At 36.9% G+C, this 21010-nt stretch overlaps 2 protein-coding genes across 2 annotated transcripts; both read right to left on the bottom strand.

Moving 5' to 3' along the window:
• Nucleotides 1–1786: 1786 nt before the first annotated feature.
• Nucleotides 1787–17689, bottom strand: LOC115620527. The gene is made up of 7 exons (XM_030513796.1): nucleotides 17597–17689; nucleotides 5782–6388; nucleotides 5493–5707; nucleotides 3819–4380; nucleotides 3108–3751; nucleotides 2894–3040; nucleotides 1787–2585 (listed from the first exon to the last, which is right to left on the bottom strand). The coding sequence occupies exons 2-7, from the start codon at nucleotides 6240–6242 to the stop codon at nucleotides 2467–2469; spliced, it is 2148 nt and encodes a 715-aa protein (XP_030369656.1). The 5' UTR covers nucleotides 6243–6388; nucleotides 17597–17689; the 3' UTR covers nucleotides 1787–2466.
• A 394-nt stretch (nucleotides 17690–18083) lies between these two features.
• LOC115621609 (transmembrane protein 26) lies at nucleotides 18084–20909 on the bottom strand. Its single transcript, XM_030515302.1, has 7 exons — nucleotides 20716–20909; nucleotides 19832–20350; nucleotides 19624–19775; nucleotides 18847–19045; nucleotides 18694–18762; nucleotides 18426–18635; nucleotides 18084–18363 (listed from the first exon to the last, which is right to left on the bottom strand). The coding sequence occupies exons 1-7, from the start codon at nucleotides 20907–20909 to the stop codon at nucleotides 18153–18155; spliced, it is 1554 nt and encodes a 517-aa protein (XP_030371162.1). The 3' UTR covers nucleotides 18084–18152.
• Nucleotides 20910–21010: the final 101 nt, after the last annotated feature.

Below are 21010 nucleotides of genomic sequence, written 5' to 3'. Positions count from 1 at the left end.
AACAGCAACAACAAGAAAAACGACAGTAACAAACAATAGTACCTTTCCACAGAAGAAGCAGCCTGTCTATGCCAATGCTTAACGGCAAATTCAGTGTTGTAAAAGATATAAAGTAACATCATGACAAATGACAAATGTAAACGATGACAGTAATCGATACGAAATCGATTGTATGCCCTTTTCAATGATATTTAAAGCAAATATAAAATAACAGATCAAAACAATTTTTTACAGTTTTGCAATGGAATTTTAAAAACTGATAAATACTGCAATATTTCAACGTAATATTATCAGCTGCCATAATCGAATATATAATATTCAAAAACTATGCAACGCTTATATCATTGTTAGGGGCATAAGCTACTTTATGGGTTCTTTGGAAAATTCACGCATGCTGCATAGAAATCGAAATGGTAAATCCCCAACCTATCCTTAAAAACAGAATTCAACAGAACTTCATATTTTAAATGACACTTTGTTTTATACTACTTCCATTACGCCATAAAATGTTCAACATATAGTAACTTCTAGCTTATTTAGCAATCATCATAGTTCTCGTTTTTCTTGTTTCCTTGTAAAAAAAATTGGATTGCCTATGCAGCTTACGGAAACCACCCCATAGCATTTACCAATCTTATTTGTGTTCATACTAAAATAAGCTCAACAAACTTGCATTTCAAAACCACTGACAACTGAATAGAATCAGAAAAGTGTTTTAGGCTTACAAAATACAAAACTCTCATGGTGTTCCAGTAATAAGTAAAGAAAAATAAATCGAATGCAAAGCTCATAAATATCTATACGAATATACCAACAAAAAAAAACATTTTAAAATAAACAAAAACAGAGCATTTACAAGCAAAACAAAAAAAAAAGAATATTCCGCAAATGAACTCGAAATTCCTAGAACAAAGAAAGAAACATTTTAAACATTACAAGATAAAAGCAAGATAAAAGAAAAAGTTAAATAAAAAACAACTTAATAATAAATAATATACAAAAATATTATGCAGCAAAGTAAAAAAGAAAATGTATGCATTAAAGCTATAAACTTAATCATAAGACATATTATAAAACGAAAAGGAAAAGATTAAGAAAATTAACTGCGATTGTGATCGCCGTGTAAGTGGATGTGATAAATGTTTAAATTATTTAAGCGCAAAAACAATAACAAACAACAACAACAAAAATTACAATTAAATGGCATATGGCATATGAAAGCGAATTGCGACTTTTGCAAAAGAAAATCATGAATTAGATGTCCATTAAAGATATTAAGCAGGCATTTAATTCGGTACTTTATGTTCTTAGAGCGGCTTTTAGATTTCAGCGAATTTATGCTTCTGTTATATTATTTTGTTTAGTTTTTGCTTAAGAATATTTCGTATACCTCATTGTTTTATGTTTTAACGTTTAACCATGGCACACATTAAGAACTCCAATGGAAATTTGCTTTAATGCGAAAACAAATAATCGAGCGAAACAAATTAATGTATTTTTTATGTAATTTACTTATATATACATAATCATATGCGAGCAAAATTTAAATATATACATATATACCGACTAAGCGGGAAATGATTTGTGTTAAAGTTTTCGGTGAAAGTAGATCGGTCTAACAACTGACAATTGGCGCGGCTAATGAGTCTAATACATGTAAAATGTAGCGAAGCTCCATGTACGAGATGTAAACCTAAAGAACGGAGAAACAGAATAAAATTTAAATATTGGAAAAATATATTAAAGCTAAGTTATGAGCAAACATATAAGAAAACACAGAAATGCATTTTTAATTATTTGGAAAATACACACATACATACATTCAGTATATGTACTTGTATATTCATATTTATTTCCGCTCGCGGCACTTATCGTTTACAAAATATCAAATGGGTAATATCTTAAAAAAGGAAAAAACATTTCATATCAATTAATATCGTTGGTAACGTTTGACGAACTTGATTAACAACGGCCTATGTACATTATATATTACTGTATGTATGTCTAGCTATTATTTATGTATATAGTACAGCTGTTTTCGAAGCGGGAAACATCACAACAAAGTGCTCGCTGATCACAATTCAAATTCAAAATCGTTCATAAATATGTAAATATGTTTGTGTGTAGATAGTAGGTAGTACTTGTATCTACTAAATGGCATGCTTAAAAACGAATTTGCTGGCGGGTGGATGGTGTGGGGATCAATACAAATAAAATTAATGCAAAAAATTACATTTATGCTACACACTATGACGACAGAAACAAAACAGAAACAGAAAAACGCTCAAAAGAAACGAGTTCCAGCTTCCCAATTGGACGCCTTAACCTTAGGTACGCGTATTAACTAGGGCTGCCCTGCAGGTTGCAACTTTGAGTTGCTGCCCGTTGCAGTTGCAAGCTCATTCACATGTGTTGGTTCTAACTAAATCAGGTCCTGCGTATTCTTAATTGACGGCGCGCACACGCTTAGCACACTTTCTCAATCATTTTGACCAGCTCTTTGTACAAAATGCAGTCACGTCCGCGAGGCTTGCAGATCTCACGATGATCCAGCCGTATGCCGCACACATCGCCAATTCCGGGATCTGGAAAAAATATATATAAATACATTTTAAATTCATTTCAAGAACAAAACTTGATACAATGGGATCAGGGGGAAATATAGTCAAACTACTTAAAATATTTGGTCCCAAACTTGGGACACATAGCCTGTGCGAAGTTAAAAAATAAGTACTAATTCGAAAATTTGCACCGCAAATGGGGGAAAATATTAAAAAATAGTGATTGTAAAGCACAAATATTGGCCATAGGTGGAAAGGTAAAAATAATGGAGAATATTGGATATGGCGAATGAATCCCTGCATACTATATAAAGGATTTAAAGAATACTAACCTGCCGAATCCACGCCCACAATGCGCAAATATAGCACCGACATGAGTGTCAAAGCCGTCTCCACAAAACTGAAGACCTCGATTTTTAGATGTCCCATGTGATAGAGGCCCGAAAAACGGCGATGCAGATCCAGCAGATACTTGTTATCTAAGGACATGATATATCATTAATAAATGTACGAATATACACGATAATTGCAAGGTTCTCCACTCACTCTTCTCGATTTCCAGCAGCTCCACAGAGCGCGCCAGTAATGGCGCCTTAATGCTGGCCAAATGGGAGCCCCGATGTGGCACGGAATAGAAGAAACAGCCACGTGCCGAACGCCACAAGGGCGTCATGGCCGGCCGGCCGCACTCCCAGGCATCCACAATCAACTGCTTTATGAACAATCCGCCCTTGGAGTGACCCACATAGATGATCGGATGACCATAACCAACTCTATGTTTGATTAACAGTTCGGCCATTTCCCGAGAACGCTGCACCAGACCCGAACGCGGCTCCTTGCCTTTCCACAGTGGTCGCCAAAGATACTGATCGGTGGTATAGTTGACCGCAATGACTCGAACGCCGGGACAATCGAGGGGTAGCCAATCGCCGGGCCAGCATTTGGAATAGTTTGGATCCTTGGCGGAGGGTTTGCTGGATTGTTTACGCTTGCCTTTTCCCACTAAGGATTTTGGCGAGACGTCAGAAGACTGTGCGTTATGGGGGTCATCAGGTGTGTTGTCATTATCATCGGACTGCAGCATAGACAAGCGGGTTTTCTCCGGCATAAGCACACGGAATGGCGGAAAGCTGTACTCGATGTCCCCGCAGATTTGTATGTCCTTGGGCGCACCGCAAACATAGGCGTAACTGAAAGATTTCAAAAATCGATTTTCAATAAGGTTGTCTTTCATTTGGCAATGCAACCAACACTTACTCCTCGCCATCATCATCGGAGGCATTGAAACGTTGCTGCTGTTGTTGCTGCTCCTGTTGTAGCTGCGCCCATTGCTTCGCATCATGGCTGAGCGCAGTTGGCTCCAAGGAACGCTTGCTGGCTGCGAACTTGGCGCGCTTCTCTCGCGGCGCTTGATGAATGGCCGCAGAGCGCGAGTGACGAGCCCGCTTTGGGGGCCGGACCGGCTGCAGAGGCGGCCGCTCAAACTCCACGGGTCGGCGTTCGTTCTCCCAGAGGCCCTGCTTCCAGGTATTCACCTGCGAGCCGTGCAATCCATGCATGAAAACAATGTCCGCTCGTATGGGCGTACCCGCCGGTGGCTCCGCCAATATATTTAAAGTGCAGCAATTGGGTGCAGGCTGATGATCCACACGGGATTTTCGCTTGCCTCCCGACGGCCCCAGCATGGGTATTGGCGAATTCTGCGGATGTACTATAATAGGCGTGGCTGGCAGGGAGGGTGTATCCGGCAAGCTCTCCAGGCCATCCTGTGATTTGCGCAGCTTCAATAAATTCAAAAGGGGACCGATGCGATTTGAAACTGAAAACAAAGGAGAATCGAATTTTACATATTTGTTTCATGCCCCACAAAACTTTGGGAATATTTTATAAATGCGAATTAATATGGAATAGCTGTTAGCAATTATCTATATACATTCAATTCCAATTTAAAAACAAGCCTGAACAGCAGCTTAAGCCACAAACTACAGTTTGGAAATACATAATAATTTTTATAGACACCCGGCCATTAGAATCAAAAATAAATAAAAACTAACAAATAAAACTCGTTTCCTACTTATGGTAGTGCTAATGCAACCTGGTCTCTTATAAGAAAGTATAATCAATTCCCATTTTTAGTATGAAGTCAAATAGCAAAGCCCAAAAAAAAAAAGAGAGTTTTAAAAAAATGTCTGCCCTTGACACATAAGCTTTGGGAATTGTTATGCTTAGACTGGCAGACGCAACACATGCTTATCAATATTATATATACATACTATAGTATGTCAAGCCTTTCAACACAAGACTTTGTTACTTAGTTACAGGCTGGAAAAACTATATGGAATTTGCTAATCTCAATCCATTTAGGGAGAGCACACGACCACTGCTTGCTTACTACACTATGTGAGCTTCGCGTACTCTCTTGGTCTATAACAATTCCACTGCTTGAATAAGACCACTGCAATAACACTGCTTGAATACCAATGCAAACGTCGTAGAATTTTTTGGAAGGCAATAAAAACGTACAACGTATAAATCTATAGATTATAAAGCTCTTCATAAATAAACCATTAGAGTTTGTAAGAGTTTAATCATTTACTTTTGTGGTTTATGTTACTTTGCACCGCTTAGGACAACCGATCGCGAGCAAGCTTCCATAAATAAAGTAGTTGTTGCAAAAACAAAATACACGTGGTGCGTGTATTGTGCTCGACTTTCAGCAGGATTAAGGTGTTGTTGTAGTGCTTCCGATTAAAAATTTCTCAAAGTGCTGCCTTTTAACTAATATATAGTATTAACAATTGAACAATTTGTCTAAATATTCAATCTGTCAAATCGAAGCCAAAAATTTTAAGTTTGCTGCATTAAATTTTCAAAAAAAAAGACATTTCAAATTGCTTTGGAGATATTTTTAATGTTCCCAGTTGCACTCACCCTGCACTGAGGACAAATTCATTGAAATCGTGTTGGCCGCAAAAGCCACCAGATTGGTCAGCATTTGTCGACTGGAGGCCAAATTCTGCATTAGATGGTCGACACGCACATCGCGTATGCCTTGAATCCCTCGAGCCACGCCATTGGCCAAGGGGAGCACCAAACGCACTAGAATGCCAAAAACGACGCGCATGCTCCCACTGTTGTTGTTGTCGCTATAATATGAAAATAAAACATAATACAAATTAATTATTTAACATCGCACTAATCCCTTCTATTTGATACTTACGCCTCCATCAACGCGTTTGCACTGCTTGAGCGCACCAGGTCGCTAACTGCTTGCTCCTCCTCCTGCCGATCAATTTCGAGGTCATTGGCGTTGCTATTGTTGTTGTTGTTGTTGTTAGTGGCTTGTTCATAATCCTGCACATAATATTCTTCTTGTTGCTGCGCCATTTCCCCAGCACATGCCGCTGAATCATCAGCACTTTTGTTGTTGTTTCTGCTGCTTCTGCTGCTGCTGCTGCCCTCCTCCACGATTCTCATCATCGATATGTCACAGACGTAATGCTCATCGATTGCCCCCGTTTCTAGAGCTATGTCTCTATTATTTTCCTCCACCGCTTTTGCTTTGTCGCTAATGTCTTTGTTTATGTTTTTGTTGTTGCTTAGCTCCCCGTCCGTCTCAACTTGGTCCTCTCCGTTATTTCTACTGAATGGTGCATCGCTTGACGAGGCTCGAGCAAACATTGCACTTCTTGCCTATTTCTTAATCTCCTTCTTATTTTTGCTGTTGCTGCTGCTGCTATGCTTTTGTTGTTGTTGTTGTATGTAGTTGGCTGCGAGCCAATTAGCAGAGGCTCAACATGTTGCAGCCCCTCGCGCTCTCTCACGTACTGTAATCAAATGTAAATTTACTTTTAATCAAAGCTGTTGTTGACTTGCCACACAAACAAACACACTTGTACACATAATTATCTCTCTCACACTCTTATTCTCTATCCGTAAAAATTCGCTGTCATTTGTCAATGTCAATGGCAGGCAATGCCGTCTGTATCTGTAGGGCCATTTAATGCGTTCATTATAAGCATCACAATAATTTGGTCAAGTTCAGCGGCAAAACTTTCGTAGAAAAACATTTCCCCCTTCTTTTGTTTTTGTTTTATTTACGATTCTCTGTAAGTTCGGCGATTTGCGTTAAAATAGCTGGGCGCTAATGCTGGCATCGCAACTAACGTGCGAACATCACTCATACGCCATGTGTGACGAAATTGCAAAAGCCAACGAATAGGCATAGAACCACAACACAAATTATAGATTTTCGCAATATTATCAAAATTATATTAGAAATCAAAAGAATGTTTATTTTATTCATATATTAATATATTCCAAAGGCAATAGAACCCTGCTTTATTTGATTTAAATTGGGTTCCAATTACGTTTTGCAGTTGATAGAAAAAATAACAATAGAATCCACATGCTAACAATTTTTTTTTAAAGCTCTAAATATAATTAAGTGAAAAACTTATACTTCACAAACTATATAATTCTTTGTTTTGTGAAACCACAAAGCCAAAAAAAATATTATGTACGATGTAAGCAAAGCTTATTTTATTTGAAAGAATCAATGAAGAATATTAAAGATTTACTTCATTTAGTAAGTTTTTTATTTAAAAATTGATATTTACTAAAACTAACAATGACATAAAAATGAAGTATTTAAATATTTTCCTTCCTTGTATAAACAATTTTACTGCTTAAAAAGCTTCGACATAATTAATAATTAAGCAAGTTAAACACTGCAGAGAACTCTTTCACGTAATTTACTTGTAAAGACATCAAAGTGTATATTTAAAATTCGAATTATACCTAAAAAACGTAAAGCTTAATACGCGAGCTCAAGCACTAAAAGGAAGACACATGAGGGCTGTTTCAAATTGTTTATCTAGCCATGCTTCAGATAGGACTGTTATGTAATATATTTTGAAATTACGAAAAGAGCTTATCTTCTTCAGTGGCAGTGCACTGGATTTTTAAAAATATTACTCATACCAGCTGTAGTGCAAGCGGCAAGGCAAAGCAATTAACAGCTGTTTTTTGTGAAAATCCAATTAGATAGAAAGCAACAAATGCCACACATTCCGCATAATGGGCATTTTGACAAAGACGAGAGCGACGTGCCCACGTAATTGTTCCTACACACACCATATACTCGTCCAAGTACATCTCTGCAGGTATATACATACAAGTATGTATGTAGTACAAGTATGTATATGGATGTCGTGCATTTACTGGTTCCCCACTTTCGCCATCCACATACTTATTTGAGCGTGGCCTAGGGTTCAAGTTGAGGGTCGTCATGTGTCAAACCCAAAAGGCCACATCCATCGTTGCATGCCGTGCCGCACATGCATACGCAAAAGGGTGCCACATATGGTTTTTTGCAGCTGTGGCCCATACATACATATAGAAGTACGAATGTGTTTGTCTATTTTTAGCACAGAATGTAGCTGCAAAATGATGCAAAAAATAAAACTGGAGAAATGGCAAAAGCAAATTGTGCATGCATTTTGTGCACGTACGAAGGAAGTTTGCGGGGGAGAGAGTGTGGGAGCCCGCAGTGGCTGCCTGCGGTTGACATGCAACTTGATGTGATATGTAATGTTATTACAAGTGCAATAGCGCGAAGCACATCACAAAATATACTTGTATGTATATATACACTCTGAAAAAACACACTCAATATTATCTTGTATATGTTTGTATTGTTTTTGCAAGCCAGATAGCTATTAACTTAAAAAAAAGTACATAACATTTTTGGGGAATCACTTTATACATGCAATTGGAAGCTACTTTTTCAAACAACAATTTATATGCCTAATTACTTAGATACCAATATTATTAAACGCAATTTTTCACACACAAGGCCGTTAAAGCGCAGGCTTATCAAGAAAAATTGGGGAAGCAATCTAGACCAACAGTACAGTGCCCCAAAACGACAACGCTACTCAATTTTCGATTAGAGTCTAACAGTTCCACTAAACCGGAACATAATTATTTATTGTACAAATAAATGAAAACAGTCGAGCTTCCATAATGGACACAAAAATGTTTTAGTTTATCATTTGTATAAAAAAATAATGATCGAGACTTGTAGGTCAGAGCTAGTGATAAAACAACAAACCATCAAAACAGCATTCTTCCTCAAACAACCAATATAAGTCACAGCTAACAGTTAATTATTATTATTATAATAATTCCACAAACTTGAGACTCAAAATAGGCATTATTTTAAAGAGACTTTCATTCATAACCACCTATTTTGTTAACTCGCGTATATACTTACAGAATTTAACTTATAATAAGTATTAAGTGAAGCAAATACTTGAATACTACTATCAGGAATTGTTAAATTCTAAATGCAGCAAACAAACTAAATTTCATTATGTAACGAAAGTTTGAAGTTCGAAATTTCAAATCGAGCACAAGTGAAGATTTAGCGCAACTAATAAAACAATTCTTACTTTATGTATTAAATAAGGCTGAACAATTAAAATGCTAATTAACAAAGAAAGCATTTAAGGGAGAACAAAAAATTGTTTTCTCAAACTTTCTGCGTTCGGGAACCTCAATATATTCCTTTGTTTTCTTCTTTTCCTTTTTTTATAATGCCCCGAATTACTTTTCTTTGTTTCCGTGCTATAAATACAAATTGTGAATACTTTATGTGCATGTAGTTAATAATAATTGTGAGTATATAAGCTCATTCATTATTTAAGAAAAATTATTAAAAACGAATTTTTTAACAACGATTAATTTATCTGGAAAGGTGTATACTTAAACAAAAATGTTTATCTCTTGTATCTTTACATACAAAGTTAATCAAATAGTAAAGCGAGATCAAACTGAAATAGAACTAGAGCTTAGAATCAACATCTTAGGCCTCACAATATTAATCCAATTTAATGATACTACATATTAAGTTATGGTTTGGGAATAATATCCCTTATTTAGAGAATTTGTGATAAAGTAAAGAACTCACATACATTCTTAAAACGAACCGATCAACATATGAAGAGGTTTAATTTTAAAATGAACATAAAAAGGCAATACTTGTATTACAAAATAAACTTCTACAATTCATAAAATACTTGTCACACATCGATATCTTCTTATTTTTATTCAAAGTGCATGCCACTGACTACATTTAAGGGCAACTAACCGCCACTCAGCCACCGGCAGCCACCCCAATGCCCTAAAAGCTCAGCTTACACTCGATTCTCGATATGAAATGTCAAAGCGTAGCTTTACAACCATTCCACATCGAATGCTTGAGCTCGTTCGGCACACTTGAGTGGCTGCCTGTGCACTATAGATTATGGCCAATAAGTATAGATACTTGCATGTTCAGTTACCATATGTACTATATGTAAGTACTTATAGGCAGATTCAAGTGCTGGGCCCGTGTGCGTCAAACACCAAGACGAACTATGCTCGAACTACTTAAGCATTGTCGCTAGATTTCGTTCTGAGCGCTGTTTACAGACGCAGTGCTGAGAGTACAATTTGTCGTTTATAAATAGCCAAGGGGTTGTGGATACAAAACGTATCTTTCATTAGTACTGCGATAAGTGCGAGGAAAATGGGGGTATTGTTGTTTTTTGTGTTTCATGTGTGAACGCGTCTGGGTAGGTGTGTGTGTGCTTTTGTGTCGGCATTCTTAAATGAGCGTCTGGGTTTCCACTAAGCACTCACTTGTTTACTCTATATACAAATTAATCTAAGCACCAAGCACTGATAAGCATTCGTTGACCGGGCCTCGTCCACACACATTACGGCAACAAATTTCAATTGTGACTTCCAATGGAGGGGTTAATGGTGTAAGTGGGGAACTATAGATATAGGGTTTGTTCAACTTTTAACAGAATATGTGCATCAACAAATAGTCTTTCGAATATAAAATAGAGTTGATTGAATTCTAAATCATTTAATTAAATATATTAATATACACATATATAGTATAAGGGTCTCTAATTAAATATAAAAGGTGAAAGTGCTCCAATCTTTCACACTTTATTAAAATGGCAAAACTTGCTAAGATAAGAACATTTCAAAATGTTGTATAAGTATATCTGAGATTTGACCAAAGTTCGTTCTGCTAATTATATTTGAAATGTCTAAATAGGAAGAAAGCCAACTGCAAATTGACTTAAAAAACTAATATTATTTGATTACTTAAACTTGTCATTACTTAATCGTATCATTAAGTACTAAGTACAACTAGCTTTTAATGAATTACATTTCTTCGCTCACGTAACTAATAGTTACACAATTTTCCCAAAGAAATAAAAAGAACCAGTATAAGTTAATTTTGTTTTCCAACATTCCCAATTACTTCGCAATTAGTACTATTTATGCTTCAATCATTCTAGTGAACTAACATTGTTTGTCAAACACTGAATATTTAAATAGAAATATGTTTGTTTATGGTTGATGTTGATTAAAATCTTCTTAGAAATAAATGGCAACAGTCGCACGAAGATAACGAGATGCACATTTATTAATTAAAACGGGATTGTATGTACTTTCCATTCAATTCAATATAAACAAAAGCATATATACATATGTATTAGTGTGTACAAACGCTCAACTATTTTATTACAAAGTTAGTCGAATGAAAAGACACAAATCATCAATCAATTTTTGGGGGAAACATTTTAATTGCCAAGTTATTTATTGTCTTTAAAATGTCACAAAGTTTTCCTTATCATCAATATGAAATAGGGAATAAAAATAAAGCGAATAATTGCGTATTAAAAGGAGAGATATATTTAGTTGACAATCTGATCAGTTCTTATTTATTCAAAAATATATTCTAGATTTAGTATGCTTTTGAGAATTCATTTTCAATGAAATAACTTGCAAATTTTCCATACAAGTGGTATTATTTCGGTGAATCCGATGAGATTTTAAGTCATTTTATTTAATATTTAAATGAAAATTTCCTTTTTGAAAGTTACCGTGAAGTTGAAATTAAAAAATTTTCTTTGAAATGGAAAACATAAAATTTAAAGAAAAAAAATGTATTATGAATTTCAATTTCCTGTTAGCTCTAAAGAAAACCACGTCTGTGAAAGAATAAATTGAATGAAATTGTTGGTAAAAGAGAGTTCAATGAAAATGCAAGTGTAGAGGGCAGCAGAAAGTTGTAATGGTTTAGTAATACTAATCATAAAAACCTAATTAATGCCTAATACTGATTAAGAACCATAATATCTAATTAGTGCCTAATACACTTACTCACTCCTAGATTCTAATTCAGCTGTAGCATTTACCTAACCCTCACAACTTCGCTGGTCACCTCAATTTTCCCGTATACTATAAATCTAAATGAATGGCTTAAGTAATTTAAATGACAAGGGGTTGTGAACTCGAATGATTGATAGCACTTAAAATGCTTCATAAAAATATATGCAGTTCTGAAGAACACAAAAGAGGTCGGGTAGGCAGCCAATCAAGGCGTGCATCCACTCGCCACGACTATTGTTGTAAATTACTGGCTAGCTGTTGTCACAAGAGCCATTGTTGAAAACACTGATATAGTGCAGTTTATATTCGTATATCAATTTACAAATTCACATACATATACTACATATTTGCCTTTGAATGTATACATATACTTTTATGTATGCTTGTACAAGTACATTGCTTTGAATTTCGCACTAAATTTATGCAGGTCGATGCAAAGAGAGAACGCCACAGAGAGTATAAAAAGAGAGCGCCGGGGAAAGAGCGACTTAGCTCGCCAAGCTCTTAACGGCTTGAGTAACATAATTATCTAATGGCTGGCTTTCTATGTTAGCAGCGGCAGCGTTGCAATTAATTGTGCAATAAGCCAAAGCCGTCAGCCAACAAGCAACAGCCAACGAGCAACCACCAAGAGCCAATAGCTGAAGGCCTTGTAGTTTGATTTTTTCTATTTTTTGTGTGGCTGACCGCTGGAGCCGCGGCCAACTGGGCGTATGTGTATTGACGGGCCGGCATGCAAGTGATTACGCATACATCTCGTGGACTTTGAACAGAAGTCTAAAGCAGCAGTTCTAGAGATAAACATGCATATCTATATGTGTGTGGGTGGGTGTATGTGTGTGTGAGTAACCTAAATGCTGCTCTCTTTGTCGCCTTTTTATCGGCAACTGCACAACAATATGCTGCGCAGTTAGGGGTGCTTGGCACCAACAAGTTTTGTAATGCGATGCCGCCCCTATTGTTTATTATTGTTAAAAGTTTTCTATAAAATATTGTTCACACATAATTGTTGACAAACAAGCTGCGCGCACCCACACCGACACTTTCCCTCTTTTGTTAACAATAAATGATTGCATGATAAACCATCAACCAGTGGGCGACAGCAACCTGTGCCACATGATGTACGAGCTGGTAGTATGCAACGATTCATTGCATGTTAATTCAGTGCTCGCATGTTGCAGCCACGTGACTGACCTACGTATGTAGTCAGTATACTATATACATACATACTATATGTGTGTATAATATGTGCCTGTAAGCGCCAAAAATAATAGCAAAACTGCACGCCTGGACGACCCACTTGTCGGACAGCTGCACTGTGACTAAAAAGTGTTTAGTGTTGTCTGAACTGATCAGTGAAAATTATAGATACTTGTATATTTGATACGAACTATAAAAGGGACTCTCCCATAGTTGTCGTTTTATATTAAGATTAGAAGCAACTTTTAAGATATATACGTATTCTTCTAATTTCCAAGCGTACCTATTTTCTTTTTTAAGCCTGTATGTAGTATATATTTCTTTTACGAGATATGACTTATTCAGAACGTATTTGTAATGTAATCATTTCTTACTTTAATTTGATAGAAAACATTAAAAACATTAAAAAAATCAGGTTCGTTAAATGATTATATCATGCATCTTTTAAATGCAGTGCGGACATTTTAAAGTCAAGTAGGACCTGAAATGGCTTGCTGTCATGAATGAATGCACATTAATTCCTGAATAAAACAACGTTAACCTGCAAGCTGACCTTTTTAATAGAAATCAATAAAAGGCGCTTGATTTTCGTTCACTTCAAATGGTACTTGGGACACTGTACACGAGTTACCCGCACGCCACAGCAACTGTCAGCCGCAACATTTCAATTAAAGGCCAGAAGGATGAGGTGGAGGAGAGGGAGACACATCAATGCCAGCATTTGTCAAGTGTGCACATATTTTACTATATGTATGTGTATATATATATTAACATACATATAGTATGTGTGTGTGTGTGTGTGTGTGCAACAAACTGGAACAACATGAATCGAGAAATCTAGACCCAACTATAGAAATTTATTTGAATTTGCTGTTATAACAGGCAACAAGATGTGCATCGTCATAGATTGATTTTCATTAGTTTGGCGCTAGTTACATACTCGTACAACGATGTGCATAAAAATTTCCATCAGCCATTGAAACTAATAAATACATAAGTATGTTTATGATAGAATGCCTATGCTGTTCATAATATTGATATGCTTGTCATTTCAATTGGAAACAAATTAATTTTTCAGGTTCAAGTGCTTTTTTTTGATAAGATTAACAAACCAATGCCCGATGGCTGCAATGGCCAGCTGCGGAAATATTCTGTTTACTGAGCCTAACGAACTCCGAAATCCTAAGGCAAATATTTAAAAAGAGACAATAATACGCCATTAAGATAACTGCACAAGGTCAGACCAAAGAAGGGACGAGAATATTTGTACAAATAAATAAGCACACAGCAAATCAGTCCTCAAGTATGTGTGGGTAAAGGCAGAAAGCAATTTAAATCTGAATGTTAGTGAAGGAATGTAAGGACGCAATAGTGGTTTTCGCACATAATTGAAAAGTTAATTGGAATGAAAAAGATTGTCGAAAACTTCTCCTAACTTCATGTTTTAGGCTCCGCAACTATTCGAGCCCAACCACTCAATGATTAAATAAGCCGTAATTGTTGATTACTTTTTCCATCTTATCCATAACAAGATTAATGCCCTATATCTGACAACCCAGCCCCAATTTTGTTTACAGCCTGATATCCTGCGCCGTTCTGTGTCGTAAATATCATTGTTTACGAGCACTACCTGAATTATGGGTTGGTATTTGCATTTGCAAAAGTTTAAAAGATTCCATTTGAAGAATTGAACTGTTAGTTACAAAAAGCAATGCCAATTTTACCAAAGGCTGTATTTTTTGCTTTTTGAATAAAAATTGCGATAGTTGAGAAATGTCGCATAATTATTGGCACAGCTTAAGCAGAAGATTATTAAACTTTTTTGTTTTTTGTTGTATGCCTAAAATTATTGAAACGTGAACTAATGCCCTTGAAAAAAAATATTAAATTTATTCAATAAAGTAAAGTATACATATTTTAAAATTATTCGTTGACCAATTTAAATAACTTTACTTTCATTACTTGCATTACTTTCTGTACAATTGAAAGGATTAAAACAATCAAATATTCAAAAGAAATAAAACTACATACTTTAAAGAAATATTTGATTAATATTTGTCCACTGCCAATGCAGTTTTGTTTCAGATTAGCATAAGAACAAACGCATACATTTTATGTTCACACATATCTAGAAAATAAATAGCCGCAAACCATCTGATGTTTAAAAAGCAACCAGTTATGCAAAATGTGCTGACAGAAGCTGATTGGTCGACATAAAACTACTACAACACTCACCCACCTCTAGTGTCAACTTCTAGTCGTAGTTTGAGGAACTAATCTGCGAAGGCTTTATCAAGGCAGACTCCTAAGAGAGTGTGTTCACCACAAATGCGAATGGCCAATGTCGCTCATTTGAATGCATAATAGTTCTTGTTTTAGCTGCCTTATTAACTTGTGTATTTACTTTGCTAATGAGTCCCATTTCCCACTTGTCGTGCCAGACTTTACACAGCATTGTGTCTGGGTGCGACTTAAGTCATTACCATATACGCACTTACAGAATTTAATTAAGCCCCAGCGCAAAACACTGATTATGTATGTATGTGCATAAGAAATGTCTTAACATTTCAACTCTACGCAAAATTGTATCTACTTAGTGATATAGTTCTACCTCTTCCAAGGCCTAGTAAAGATTTCGGCCCACCATATAAACATAGGAGAATATCCAAAAGTTGTTTACCACACGCACATACACACATAGACAAGCGTTCATCTAGCCGGCTTAATGGTGAGTGCAAAACAAGTGAAGACCCCCGCATGGTCGCTCTAAAACATTAAAAGAGAGCAGCACAAGAGATGACAATGTGGACACACACACACACACACACAAGCTCTTATAAAAACTTGCTCCCCCAACGCGGGCACGTGGAGTTTGCTTTGTTGTTGGTATTAATACTGTGCTTTTGTTGTGCTTTTTGTGGACGGTGGTGGATTGCTGCCTTAACCTTCGGCACGCGCATTGCGAGTGAGGAACTGCCATAAAAGGCAAAAGAAAAAAATAATAATAACATTAATATGCTCGCGTATTTTTCTTGAATAGTGAAAACGTGTTTTTTACACACTCTTTGGTCTGCGCTAGGCTGGACCAATACAGTGTGATGGAGACCCTTTTAGAATGAACAACGTAAATAAGTGCAAGACCTTGCTGTCTGATTAAAAAGTACAGCTCCCTCCATCATTTTTCAATTGGTTATGGGCGGGCAAGGGCTCTAAAACATAAGAAACTTGCACACCCACAACTTTTTCAAACTATGGAAATTTTCTGTAAAACTTGTTTTATTTCATAAAAATGATCCAACAATTTTAATTACCTGTTGATTTATTTATGTCTGTTATATAAACTATTTTGCACATGGCACGCTGCTAAAAAAAAAAACAATAAATGAAAGAAATAAAAAAAATGTATAAAAATAAGCATAATACATCGCTCGACTACAGAATACCCAAGGTATATTATTAAAAAATTTATTATATTGAATCATAATTTTAAATGGAATAAATATGGTCTAACAACTTGGGGTAAATTTAGGAAAGTACAAAAGTTGATCAAATCAAACCGCGTAATCGCTGCTTTTGGAATATCAATCCTGTGTTAGTTATAAAACATCAATTCTGAATAATTGTTTGTAACCTACAAGTATAGCTCGCTGATCGATACATATGCACTTACATACATATTAAATTAAAGCACAATTAAAGCACAGTATTGATATTGAAACGTTCATTAATTTTTGAATTTTTTTTTTTTTTTTTTGCAATTTCCCATTAACTTCGACGTATAGGCTTTCAATTGCTCTTCATATTTTACAGTTCACATACGTATGTACATATGTATATGTGTATGTATACGAGTATATGTACTTTTCAATTGTCTGTGCTTCCAGTGCACCATATAAAAATATTAATATGGGTATATATAGTGTGTGTGTATGTTTAACCACCCAAGCATGCCGTGCGGCATGCCAACAAGTTGGACAACGGCGACGGTATTCGCAAATGGTTGGCTGTTAATGGATCCATTAGAGGCGAATTTGTCAGAACACATACGAGCGTTAATTGAATTATTAAAGAGCAGCTATTGGGGCGATATAGTGCAGTAGATGCGAGCTATATCGCCTATATAGATTCGCACCTGCTGATACCGATGCGTAAATTATTTAACCAGTTCCCAACAGTTTGCTGACATTTGTGCAAACCATTTGCTGGCCAAAAACAGTGCCTTGTTCTTGGGTTCTGATGCGTTAACATTCAAAATAATTACTTGGTAGTTGCTGTATTTGTATTCTCAATTTGTAGATAAGGGGCAAAGGCTGAAGAGTGCGACACACAAGCTTTGGTGGTTTTTAGAGACACGCGCGCAAACAAAGGCAGTGAAAGGAAGGAAGCGCGGTAGGGAAAAATGGCGGAGGGGTGGGACAATGTTTTGTTTCAAAAACTATTTCATGTATGTACATGTATATGTGCCCGTGTTGATCTCACAAAAAGACTTTTTTATTTAAATAAAGCAAGCAAGTCCAATAACTACAAAAGCGCGCACACACACTCGCAAATTAGAACATACAAACGCACACACAATAAAACTTATTTACACTCACAACGAACAAAAGCAAGCAAACGCTTCCCGCAGCTTTTTCTCGCTAGCGCGCGACTCCAACAGACAACGACTAGAAACGCGTCCGCAGCGCACAAACGCTGAGCAGAAACTATTTTATTATTACACAGAAAACACATAATTCTCAAGCATCACACACACAGCATTACGTATACGTATCTTCTTATTGTCAACAAAGCTTTTTGTTAAGCGAGAGCAAATGAGCAATGAGAGTGTGGTAAACAGTGCAGATAAGAGTCACAGCAAAGCTGCCAACTTGTGTTATAAATGGCGTCATTTTATTTAAAACGCTAAAATTTACATACGAATTTGCTTACAAATAATCGTACTGTTTCCTTTACCGTTAATAAATTACAAAATTTATGCATATTACAAAATTTGAACTGCAATTACTTGTTGCCAGTACATCAGCCAAGCCCGTTGGCTATCATAAAAAAAGTGTTACCTAACGTTTGCATTAGGCGGGCGCACATTTTTGAAAATGTGATGGCCACAACAAATGGAGTTAGTCCCAAAAATCGTTAACAAATTGTTAGCGCTCACGAAGAGTCCGACGATGATGAGGAACTATCGGAGCTGCTGTCACTGCTGGAGCTGGAATCGCTTATGTGACCATGTTTGCGGCGTTTTGCCTTCGCTTTTTTCTCATCGATGACCTCGTAGCTGGGCAGGGTGGAATTGCTCGAGTCCGAGGAGCTGCTGCTTGTGCTGCTCGACTCCTCAATGACAGCCTCGATTTCACGTGTTTTCCTGCAGGATTCCAAAGCTGAATTCTATTCACTTTTATAATGTCCAGTGAGGCTGCCACTTACTTTTTATCTGTTTTGTCCGCGTTCTTGCCACGCTTTTGCTTTTTTGCATTCATCAGGTCGCAATCACTGAGCGAACTGTTTCCGTTACGTTTCGTTTTCTTGCCCTTTTTGTCCTTACGACGCGCATCTTTCTCAATGGCGGCCCTGGTGGAATGCAAATTCTGCGAACTGGCCGTTGAGTATCCCGTATCCTTGCGCTTACGTTTTTTTCTTAAGAAACACCAAACATTAGAATAAGTTAATACCTACATTGCGAATTGCCACGTACTTGTCCTTTTTGTCCTTCTTGCCCTTTTTCTTCTTACTCACTGCCTCGTGCTCGGCATAGTCCTTTGCTCTATTGAATTTAAGGCAATTATTCATTATTATTCTTATTAGTTATTCTTATTAGTTAGTAAGATTTTTTGTTTCGTCGACTCACTTTTTAATTTTCTTCTTCACATCGCCACCACGTTCATTTGATATCATATAAATGCTATTCTGATCCGCATCCTGCACACGACGTCGCGATTGATATTGACGGGCCTTGGCCATGCGACTTTCGCGACGACTTTTCCAAAACTCGGCATTAACCACATATAGCCGATAGAGTTGTAGTATGATGACCAAAGAGTTTTTGCCTAAATGTACAAGTAAATGTAATATATTATTGCTAGTCTCAAACAAATATTCATAATCGTACACTAAAACAAAAAAAATATATTGTTAAGCAATGATTATAATGGCAAATCATATAATTAAAAATTTAATGAAGTTTTATGTCCCCTTAAGCTTAATTTTGGACAACTTTAAGAAGTAAATGTTAAGCTGTTGCCAAGCCATTTAATTCAAGTCCGATTTAATTGTTACATAAGTTAAAGGTCGTATTAGATAGATTTTAAAAAATTGATATTGAATCAAATTTTGATGATAACTGTTTAACTATATCTTGTTTAAAGATACATTCATTTAAAATTCTTATTTTTATCACAAACTTAAGCTTAAATCCATTGATTTAAAACTATTTTGAAAAAGTAAATAAATGGTAAATGGGGAGCATTAAAAGTTAAATTGTGAAACACACTTAGGACCGTTAAGATCGGGACTAAAAATAATATGTAGGAATGGGCGGCATCAGGATTACCTATAAGTATGTAACCATTTCTTTCACTTATTTTATTCTAGTTACTTATTATTCAGAATTGATGCTGATACTCACATGTGAAAAAGACGTTCATATAGTTAATAATTTTATACTGGAATATGATCAGCAAACGGAATGTCAGAAACGGCGCATCCTGCAATATCACATTGAGGACAATGCCCCAAACATCGATGCCACAACAACAATTCTGACAGCAGTCTGTGTGCCTGCAAAGAGGTGTTGTGTTACTTTAGCCAATAAAGGATGCTCGAAGCCACCATACTCTTCCTTCTGACTACCGCTGCCGCGAGGACGGCGTCCGCGTGTGGCAGACAACACTATGGTGAACTGCATGAGACTCCAGGACCAAATGCCCAGCGTCAGATAGACTAAAAAACCAATGCGTGCTATCGAGTCGTCCTTGTACGAGTCAAAGAACTCTATTATATCGGCAGCCGTGCCTATATATACCAATAGCAGCTGACTTAGCTGATCGCGCGTCAAGTCTCCTTTGGGCAGCAGCCAACGACCCACAATGAGGATCAGCATGAGAAACTGTTCGATGAGCGTTGTCCAAGTGTCCGTGCTGATAGTGGGCAAAGTAATGCCTGCATCATCCAATAGTCCTGCCACCGGCACCATTGTGCTGCTGTTGGTACTATTGACCAGGACATAGCTGGCATTTGTGGCATTCGCCTGAGAGGCATTGATCAAAATCAAGCGTCGCTCCACCTTGTCCAGCTCGAGAAGCCAAATGGCGGGCACAATGCTGCTCAAGTAGAGAAAGACTGAGGGGCAGAACCTATTCGAAAGTAAAAAGAAAATAAAACTCAAATGTGTGGTGGTTAAAAAGGACAACTAGCACAAAACGAAATGGCCAAAATAAACAACAAGTCCAGTCAAAAGGTAAACACAAGCCCAAGACATCGGGTGGACCGTCAAGGTGCGTGGCCAGCGTCGTACGCGAAATTCCATTAAAGTTTTCACCTCGACTACGGGTGGATGGGGGTGTGTGTGTGGCCTGGACATTGTCTGGTGGTTGAACGTTACACATGATTTCACTTTTAATTGAAAATCAAAACTCGAACATGACGTCAGCCACAACCAATTTCTTGTTTACATTACAAAGAGGAAAGTTGTCAGTTATTAGACAAGCGATTTTCTTACCAACGCCACTCCTGCGTCTTCTTTATCATAATGGTGAAGATGCCCTCGAGCAGCAGGATCAGCAATGGACCACATAGTGTCCAATAGATTATATCCTTCTTAAAAGTCGTCACCTGCCAAATGGCCAGTAAGCTGTGCGCGCCGAAAATGATGCGCGTCAGTATGGCCTTAATAGTGGATATGATTTTGGCCATGATCACATATCTTCACTGCCAGCTCCACAGCACAGGCTGCGGCCAAGCACCGCGAGCAGCCGAAATCCCAAAGGAGCTGCCAATCCTTAAGTCCAACCGCA

The sequence above is a fragment of the Scaptodrosophila lebanonensis genome, unplaced genomic scaffold (genome assembly GCF_003285725.1).
Source record: "Scaptodrosophila lebanonensis strain 11010-0011.00,11010-0021.00 unplaced genomic scaffold, SlebRS2 tig00000024-arrow-pilon, whole genome shotgun sequence".
NCBI lineage: Eukaryota > Metazoa > Arthropoda > Insecta > Diptera > Drosophilidae > Scaptodrosophila > Scaptodrosophila lebanonensis.
The sequence above is the reverse complement of the archived record's forward strand: the minus strand, read 5'-3'. Positions and strand labels throughout refer to the sequence as shown.